Below are 10,329 nucleotides of genomic sequence, written 5' to 3'. Positions count from 1 at the left end.
TGCCTCAGCCTCCCCAGTAGCTGGGACTACAGGCACATACCACCATGCCTGGTTAATTTTTGCATTTTTTTCTAGAGATGGGATTTCACCATGTTGCCTAGGCTGGTCTCCTGAGCTCAAACGATCTGCCTGCCTCAGCCTCCCAAAGTGCTAGGATTACAGGTGTGAGCCACTGTGGCCAGCCCTTGACTCTTTCTTAGCAGATGCATTAGAGCTAACAATGTGATCAACTTTTAGGGAGACGTTTTTGGAGAAGATGCTCAAGACACCCCTTGCCATGTACATTTTTAGAGAGATTTAAAAACATGGTTACAAAGAAAATCTTGGTGGGTTCTTTAATTTTCCCATTTAGTCTCTGCTATGGATTGAATGTATCCCCCAAACTTCATGTGTTGGAACTTTGATCCCCAGTGCAGTGGTTTTGATGAGACCTAATAATGAAAGATGTTTGAGTCATGAAGGCACCACCTTCATAAATGGGTTAATACTCTTATCGTGGCAGTGGGTTTGTTATCACAGGAGTGGATTCCTTATAAAAGGATGAGTTTAGCCCTCTCTTGCTCTCTCTCACCCATGTGATGCCTTCTGCCACACAGCAAAAAGGCCCTCGCAAAATGCCAGTTCCTTGATCTTGGACTTCCCAGCCTCCACAATCATGAGTCAATAAATTTCTGTTCACTATAAATTACTCAGTCTGTGATATTTTGTTATAGTAACACAAAATAGAGTAAGACAGTCCCTAAATTTCCCATAAATTCATACATGTTAATGCCACTGTAAAATCAGAAACTGCATACTATTATTAATTAATCTTGGGAGATTTCTTCAATTTCACTTATGCTGAGAATAAGCTTCATTTTTTAAATGAGAGTATAAGAATGACCATTTATGGATTTAAAAGACATCCCGATGAAAGCTGACAGTGGGAGTCGAGAGGTATGAGTGCTTTGAGATGATGATATCGTTTAAAAAATAGTCCAAATAAAATTTAATGGACTGTGAAACTGCAGTTTCAAATTAATGAGTGTACCTAGTAAAAAGCTTTGCACCAAGAAGGAATATGAAATGTCAACTGAAATTTTATAATTAGCTTAATAGTTTAAGCATCTTGCTTATTAATATGTCATTTATTTTGACAGGTATTTTTTGGGGTAGTGAAGGCAAGGTACTGTGTCTTTTAGCATTCTTACCATATCATTATAAATCATTTTCAACATGCTCACACATATGCCACCATGATAGATCATGCAATCAAAATGCATGCATCATCCAGGCTTCAAGGAAATTTTGACTAACTGCTTTAAAGTCACAATTATATACCTAATACTGGATCTTGATTTGATCTATTCAAAGCTTGAAAGTCATTATCCAAAAAGAAAGGACAGCAGATATGGTCAATCAACTTTTATTTTTAATTACCCAAATGTGTACTGTTCTTTGTATGAAGATACAATGGAGGATACAAAAGGAAGAAGAGATAAAATTTCTACCATCCAAAAAGCTAAAATCAGCTGGAGATACTGCACAAAACAGTAAGACTTAAGGCTATATACTGAGTAGCGGGTGAGTAGTGTAAGACAACTTAGCACAGAGTAAATCCACACAAGGGGACACCATCAGTGACAATAACAGGGAGTGAAGGAGGATAATTGGGGAATACATCCAGGGAGGTGGGAAAGGCGTTGGATTTGTGTTCTAGTCCCCGAGATACCAGTGGCTTATTGTGGCTCTTAGGTAATTAAGTTCCACCTCTGTCGGCTTCAGTTTGCTCAACTCTAAAACAGGTGAGGACTAAATGGTCTTTAATGTCTTTCAGCTGTAACAATACAGTATTCTAAGGACAAATGCAAAGAACTTGGGAAGGTGAGGCTATTACAGGTAAGAGGAAGAACAAGCACAAAGTCACAGTGGTAGGAAAAAACTCATTGTTTGTGCATGGGCAAGGTGTGTTGTGGGGCAGCAAGAACCTTGAACAAGCCAATTTAACTATTCTGAAGATTCTGAGGGCAATAAACTTGGAAACTGTTGAAACAGAACGCTAAGCCAGGTAAGGGACACTAAGCAGCGGCCACAATGGAGAAAGAGATACCATGTATTTTACAGTCAGAGTTGGACTTACTTCATGCTCCCTGCCTCACTCCACATTATTTGTCTTCATGGAACTTTACTGCAACTCTTTCCCCAAACCCATACCCCAAATACAGTAAGAAGACAGTGTGATTACAAACACCCTTTCTCTTTAGACTCGCATAAGTAGCCCCCTTTTGTGGGCCAGGAAGCCAAGAGCCGTTGCTGAAAAGATGGTGGTCAATCCAATCAGCCTGAGCAGGCCTGGCACGGAGGGCAAATATCTCTCCAAGAAGGTCATGGTGATGGGCTGTGCAGGGACATCCTGGGTTCAGAAAACATTGGATATTAGTACAGGGCTTGTGCACTTTATTCCAGAAAGTCTGTACTTCCTCCAGCTCTCTGAACATGACCCATTCTTGCCAACCTCTAGACCATTAAACACGATGTTCCCTCTGCTTATACTGTTTACTCTGTCTTCCTCACTGGACCCTTCACTTCCTCAGGGAGGCTTTCTTTCCTGAGCCCCCCAGCCTAGGATGACGTTTTCCTTTTGCATTTTTTTCTCAGCATGTCTTCTTCACTATTCTGTACTTTTTGGTTATCATCTGCATTCTCCACCAGATGTTGAGCTCCACAAAAATGCTGCTGTGTCTTTGCCACAATGGTTGATGCAGAACACGTGTGCCATAAACACTTGTTAGTAAATGAATCAGTGGTCCTCACAGCCCACAATCCCATCCCTGGCAGAAGCACCAAGAGAATGACTTTGGAGTGGCAGGCCTATTCCCTTTGACTTCACACTTAAAAGGATAGAGCAATAATTCTGAGCTTTGTGACCTTGTCCTCTAACGTGTGTTTTCACTCTAACCTGTATGCATCCCTCCTTCCAGCCAGGAAAACTTCCTAGGATTTTTTTACAAAAATTATGGGTATATTAAAAACAAAATTTTAATATAAATATTCTCCATTTCATTCCCTCTGTTTGTCCCTGGACAGGAGATGCTAACACACTTTCCTTTCTTTTCCTACCTCTTGTTGAGAATCACCAGGCTAGATATTTATTCGACTGGCATTTATTGAGTTATTATTTTTAGAAGTCTCTGAGAAATGTCTCCCTCCTCATCAAAAAATATTTTTTCCTAATAATCTGTAATGAATGTGGCAGCTACAAATTTATCAAAGTTCATCTAAATCTCTCACCCCTCTGCCCTAACCCATGATACTTATTTAAACATTCATGTTGAAATCAATTAGGTAAATCACTTAGTTGACTCACTTAGGAAAAGGTATGTGAATATATACAAGTGTGCTCTTCTTGCAAATGATGGGTTTTGGAGAAAAAATATCTAATTTCATGAAATAAAACAGCCTACCACAGACTCTGGTTCTGACTGCCAGACTTCATCCTCTGGAATCTTCCCCATGGCATGCAGGATCTGAAACAAAAGAACACATTGGCAAATAGCAAAAGTGACACCATCTTTCTTCTAATCTGCTCCCTAAATAAAGAACTAACTAACTGTCTCTTGAGATATCCATCAAAAACACCAAGGTAAAGGCCAGAACACTCCATTCAACCTTTAAGAGGCACCAAAAGGTCTTTCTCCTGTGGTGTAAGAGGTTCCAATCATTAGGCTTACCATAAATTTTAATAGTTGTGAACACACCTCAGATAGGGATGAGATCAGAGGAACTGTCAGAAAATCTTTCCTGTGAAATGAATTGAATTTTGAGTCCTAATAGAAGCATGTTTGGTTCTAGAATATCAGACCTAGGTTATCTTTCAAGTATAGTCAGGTTGATCATTTGCCCGATGGGTTCTTTTTACCTTGGGTGACACGTTAGGTATTTTCATTATTACTTCGGGCTAAGGTATTCACTTCACCTGAGACAATAGTTAAAATGGTACTTTATGGGTCTAAAGATAGGGGTTATTTGAGAGTTGGTCTCCAGGCTCTCAGATATCTTTGACCTACATGTCCGGACCATGAGTTGCGTCCTTCCCCATAATCTGTGACGCCGGACCCTACCTCTCGGGCCGCTCTCTCCCCGGCCTCTACAGCCCCCTCCATGTAGCCGCTCCAGTGTGTGGCAGTCTCGGTGCCTGCAAAGTAAATCCTGTCCACTGGCTGGCGTAGAACCCTTGGAATAAAAGCAAAGAGGCAAAAGTGGTCAGTCTCAGAGAGTCAGAGAAAAGTTTTCCCATAAAGACCAACGCTGGTCAGCTTCCTCAGATTCTAAACAATCAAGAAGGACATTGGCAATTTTGGAATAACGTTTATGTGATTCCTCCAGCTCTTGCATGATCCTTGTCACAAACAAAATGGAGTAAAAGCCAAAGTTCATTCCTGCACCAGGAGTTGCAGGTGAAGGAGCTGACATTAACGGATATAAATTATGTATTTGCTTCACCAACATGAAGTGAGGGACTGTATAAGCCCAGTCACGTGGCTCCCTTTATGGCTCACTGGCTCTGTGGTTATTCCACTAGTGAACTTGGCAAATCACTTCCTCTCACTGTGCTCTGGCTTCCCTGCCTCTTACAGCGAACGGTCCACTGATTTCTAAGACCCTTTCCATCAGTAAAATTTCACAAATCTGAGAGTCTGACTATGGCTCCATGACTACTATTCCTTGAACGCTTGCCTGTACTGGTGAGGTCGGTACTATTATTATCCCCATTTTGCAGATGAGAATATGGAGGTAGACTGTGGTGGACATTGTGATGAACCACGCAGGCCCCCTTCAAGAATGAAAGACTTATTCCCAGCTGCTGGGAGTGCTGCCAGAAGAGAGCCTACTGATGTCAGCCCTCTTTGGAGATGGCCTCTGCTAAAAAAACTATGTCACCTAGGTCATGCCTCCTTCCAGCTGCAGTTGCATCCAGTGACTGATCACCATAGGCTGTAAATACCTGATTCCCAAGCTCCAACTTGAGACCACCCACTCTGAAGGGTCATTCTAGTTCTGGAACTCCCTCTGGGGTCAGCTGAGGCCTTCTCTGGAATTGCATTGCAGCCCAAGTTCTCCCTATGCCCACTCCTGCTTCCTTCTCCCTTCCACAGCTGCCAATCCTAAGGGCATGCCTTAATATATATCCTGTCTGCTAACCGTTGTTTCAGGGTCTGCTTCCTGGAACCTAACCAGCAACAAAGACAAAGTAATTTGCTCTCGGTCACAGCTAGCAAGTGGAAGAGTTGGTATTTGAACACAAGCAATCTGACTCTGGAACCTACAGTCTTAATCACTTAGTTACACTTCCTCTCTCTACTGCATTACTTCTTCAGTCTTTTAAAGAACTCTGTGACGTAGCTACTATTATCAATTAAAATTATCATTATCTAATTTTACACATGAGGAAACTGAGGCTTGGAGAAATGTTCAGTGATATGCCAAGAGCCACACTCCTAGAAAATAGCTAAGCCAGGATTTGAACCATGTCTACCAAATGTCAAAGTCTCTGTTTTCATTTTACATTCTTTGCCTGGTGTATCATCACCCTATAATATTTAATAACTAGTAGAGTGCCCACATGCTATATGAGGGACTGAAATGTCATAGCACATGGCCTGTAAGAGGGGCAGTTCATTGTTGCTCTGACAAAAATACCATAAGGAAAGCACCATCAACATGCCATTATTCATTCTGTCTCAGGATTCTCTTATATCTGATAAGCAATGTCAAGAGCTAACACCCATGCTCCATCTTAGTCAACACTGTACACCACTGGGCCTTTTATTAGAAAACCAAAAGAGCTGGCTTGCATTGGTGGGTTTTCTTTCACCTGCTCTGATTGCAGTCATCAAAAAGAGGAGAAGAAAATACAAGGAGAGATATTATATAGAATACAGATGGTCTCCGACTTATAATTTTTAACTTTATGATGGTGTTAAAGCAATACACATTCAGTAGAAACCATACTTCAAGTACCCATATAACCATTCTGTCTGTCACTTTCAATACCATATTTAAAACTTAGATATCCAACCCTCTATTATAAAATATGCTTTCTGTTAGATTATTTTGCCCAACTGTAGGCTAATATAAGTGTTCTGAGCATGTTTAAGGTAGCTAGGCTAAACTATGATATTTGGTAGGTTAGGTGTATTAAGTGCATTTTCCACTTAAAATATTTTCAATTTGTGGTGGATTTATTGGGATATAACCACATCATATTTTGAGGAACATCTGTATTAGTATATTGATGACAACATATGAAATAAATCTGTAATTATAGAGTGTCTAAGGGTATTCAGGAAGGAACCCTTCCTGCAAGAGAAGGTGGATTGACTTTCCCCATGTTGATTAAACAATGCCATTTTTCACTGCATGTTTACTTTTTTTTCCAATGAAGAAAACTAACCCCAGTTGGAGACCTCTGGGAGGCCTGGCTAGACTGTAAGAATGAAATATTAGAAGAAAGAACAAAGGCTTAGAGAACTAATCATACTATCAATCAGAAAATGTAAAAACCAAGAATTAATTTTAAACAAAGAGATAGTTTCCCTCCACTTGTCATTTGGAAATTATGTTCCTTTAGGGGAAAAAAATGTCCAACAACCAAGTAAGAAAAACACCTGCCCCTTCTTTTGCAGGTGCGTGAATAGACAGTATATATTTACAAAAGATTATAGGACATCACAAAGTAGAACTCCACGTATATTTCTTGTGGCTTATGAGTTTTACTGCATAATCACGACAATCATTTTTTCACTCTATCCAGAAGAAAAATTTCTTGAGAAATGTACATTTAGTTCTTTACCAAGTTGTACTGTTAATTCTGTCTTCTCTCTTCCTTTAGAACATGTGCTGTGAACTTCCAGGGCTCTGAATATAAAACTTATTGCAATATCTTAAATGCCATGGCCCTGAAGAGTCAAGAGAAGTTGTCTGGGCAGGTAGTCTCTGTTCAAGCTGGGAGTTATGTTAAGCTAAGTTGTGCCTTAGAGTCTACCCTACAAATTGAAGGTAGTTATAGGAAGCCTTACATATATCCCTGGGAAGGAATAAAGATAAAAGAAGGCATTACTGTATCACCACCAATGCCAGATATGATGGGATTTATCTTGCTTCTCTCACATGGTCAGGATCAGGCCAGTTTAGGTAAGTGTCCTCTTTGCTCCCCAAACCAAAAGGTATTTTCCTGACACTCTTCATGAAATTGAGCATAAAACTCACCACTCTGTGGTCAGAAATCGAATCATATCACACTTCTGATTTAAAACAAAGCCAAAAACAAAAGTAATGCAGTGATAGCTGTTCTCTGTTGAAATATCAAGTTTTGTATTCCTGAATGTGTCATATAGGGCAAAGGGTCCTTCCTCCCTCTTTGGTCTGATTCTCCATTCTGTCCCTAACATCACCCATAGCCCCATCTGACATAATTTTGATATTTGTCCCTGCCCAAATCTCATGTAGAATTGTAATTCCCAATGCTTGAGGTGGGGCCTGCTGGGAGGTGTTTGGATCATGGGGGCGGATCCCTCATGGCTTGGTGGCTTCTTCATGATAGTGAGTTCTCGCAAGATCTGGTCACATAAGAGTGTATGGCACCTCTCCCCACCACACTTGCTTGTTCCTGCTTTCGCCGTGTGACTTGCCTGTTCTCACTTGGCCTTCTGCCATGATTGTGAGCTCCCTGAGGCTTCACCAGAAACTGAGCAGATGCCAGCACCATGCTTGTATAGCCTGCAGAACTGTGAGCTAATTAAACCTTTTTTCTTTATAAGTTCCCCAGACTCAGGTATTTATTTCAAGCAATGCAAGAATGGCCTAATACACCATCCATGCAAAGTTCTTCCCCAGATCTTCCAGAAACCTGTGGGATCCTAGCGTTTTCCTCATACTATTCCATCTGCATAGACTGCATCCCCAGTAGCCTTTCTCTGCCTCCTACAACCCTCAGGTGGTATGTGCATTATGAAGCCTTCTCAGATTTCTCTAAGTAAGGCTAGCCTGTGCCTCAGTGTTTCCCAGTGGTATCTCTATGCCCCTGTATTACAGCATTTACCTCAGTGGTAACATTCTGAGTGGTGATACAGTAGTGCCCTCTTTTATCCTTATTCCCTCCCAGGGACATATGTCAGTACTGTAGAGTCAATTTTTGATGTCATGTCCTCTCCCCATCCCCACCCTAGCCTTCAACACTGTCAGCTCCTTCTCAGCAGGGAGGCTGTCCTTGGTATTGAAGTTTTCAGCACAGTGCTTGGCAAATGGTTGGCACTCAGCCAATAAACGCAGACTGAAACAAATACCATTGACATATTCTACACTCAGTGATACGGTTTGGCTCTGTGTCCCCACCCAAATCTCATATTGTAGCTCCCATAATTCCCACGTGTTGTGGGAGGGACCCATTGGGGGATGAGTGAATCATGGGCGCGGGTCTTTCCTGTGCTGTTCTCGTGATAATGAATGGATCTCACAAGATCTGATGGTTTTAAAAATGGGAGTTTCTTTGCACAAGCTCTCTCTTTGCCTGCTGCCATCGACGTGAGATGTGACTTGCTCCTCCTTGCCTTTCGCCATGATTGTGAAGCTTCCCCAGCCGTGTGGAACTGTAAGTCCAATAAACCTCTTTCTTTTGTAAATTGCCCATCTCAGGTATGTCTTTATCGGCAGCGTGAAAACGGACTAATACAGTCAACGTATCTAAAAATTAACTTAAAGACCCAGCAGCTTATCAGGTGCTGCCCTTTGGCCCCAGAATGTTCTCTTGGATAATATTTTGCCATCTTCAAGCAGGTAAAGAAAGTGCTAACCAAAGTTATTATGTATCTTCTGATAAGCAGGTTTTAATCCTTATTTGACCAGTTTTCATGGACAGATTGATTAGCCATTTCCACTTACCCCCTCTGTTTGCTGCATACTTTCAACAGTCTTTGACTCACTAGTTTACATTTCTCATTCTGTTTAGATTAAGCTTTTGGCATTAAATTATTGCTTGGTTTAGTAATATTATGATTGTCATAAAAATCACTGCTATATTATTAGTTCATTTATTGTCATCAAATAAATTAAACAACAACATACTTGTATGTATAATACTGTGAATGCTAAAAGCCATTTAACTGTGCACCGTTTTGAATAGGTGAATTGTATGGTATGTGAATTATGTCTCAATAAGGATGTTAAAAAATAACTCACACTGCCCAGCATCTAAGGATTGGGATAAAAAAATAAAAAAAAATTCATACTTTCTTGAGCATACTGATTATTGCTCACTGTACATCATTTTGTCCTTTCCCATTCACTTGCTAAGAAAGTGAGGTTCAGAAAGGAGAAGTGACCTGTTTGGTGTGACAAAGTTGGTTATTGGTAGAATCAGAGCTGGGACTAAAGTCTCTTCATGCCCAGTCTAGAACTCATTTTGTTTTTATAATTTTGTCCCCATGTTGGCAGTTGTACAGTGGCATTTGAGGAAGTTTTACTGAATCCTAACTCAGTATAAGGACACTTCTTCTGAGACTGTGGGTGAACCCTTGGATTTCCTAAAATGCTACTCTTTTTTGATTTTTAATTTTTACGGGTACACAGTAGGTGTCTATATTTATGGATTACATGATGTGTTTTGATACAGGCACGCAATGTGTAATAATCACATCATGAAGAATGGGGTAAAATGCTATTCTTATGCTGAAACCTTCTATGGTTATATTGATTGGAATTGCCCTTCCAGAAAAATTAAAATTGAAAAGCAGCACCATGGTGTATGTATAATTATAATGATTTCATTCATAAGATACATGATTTCATTCATAAGATAAACAATTTCATTCATAAGATACACAATTTCATTCATAAGATACAAAGGAAATTGGGGGATTTTTTTTTTTTTTTTTTGTATTTATAAGAAACAGGGGAGAAGAGCTACCTGAACCTATTTAGGGTTTGGATTCAGGTGCAGGGGATTTCAGTCACAGCTTAGCACGCTTTTACTCTACCTTCCATATTGAGTCAGGATCCCAGGGGGGAAGTAAGTTGTGTAGCAGCCCCCGGAGTACTGCTCCTCACACCAGTTCTTTTCTTCATAATGCACTGGCTGCAAGACAGAGCGACAAAAACTTGAAGGAGACACAGAGAAAGCTATCTAACCTAGAATAAATCGAACAGTTTAGTAGGCTTTGTATTGTCAAACCAATGTATTTCAGAAATAGAGTTGCATTATCCTGATGTTTTAAAAGGTATGTTTTTGGGCAGGTAAATGTCATAGGTAATAAGCTTCTAAGAAATTCAGATTTTAGAATTATTTTTCATTTG

The 10,329-nt window shown here is 40.3% G+C and overlaps 1 protein-coding gene across 1 annotated transcript in view; it reads right to left on the bottom strand.

Moving 5' to 3' along the window:
• Nucleotides 1–1,389: 1,389 nt before the first annotated feature.
• MAOB (monoamine oxidase B) overlaps nt 1,390–10,329 on the bottom strand; it is a 117,837-nt gene continuing 108,897 nt past the window's right edge. The window contains exons 12-15 of the mRNA XM_023202817.1: nt 10,014–10,111; nt 4,101–4,212; nt 3,444–3,506; nt 1,390–2,392 (exon numbers count right to left, since the gene is read on the bottom strand). Coding sequence (XP_023058585.1) covers nt 2,240–2,392; nt 3,444–3,506; nt 4,101–4,212; nt 10,014–10,111 — 426 coding nt within the window. The 3' untranslated portion in view covers nt 1,390–2,239. The remainder of the gene's footprint in view (nt 2,393–3,443; nt 3,507–4,100; nt 4,213–10,013; nt 10,112–10,329) is intronic.

This window comes from Piliocolobus tephrosceles, chromosome 12 (genome assembly GCF_002776525.5).
Source record: "Piliocolobus tephrosceles isolate RC106 chromosome 12, ASM277652v3, whole genome shotgun sequence".
Taxonomy (NCBI): domain Eukaryota; kingdom Metazoa; phylum Chordata; class Mammalia; order Primates; family Cercopithecidae; genus Piliocolobus; species Piliocolobus tephrosceles.
The sequence above is the reverse complement of the archived record's forward strand: the minus strand, read 5'-3'. Positions and strand labels throughout refer to the sequence as shown.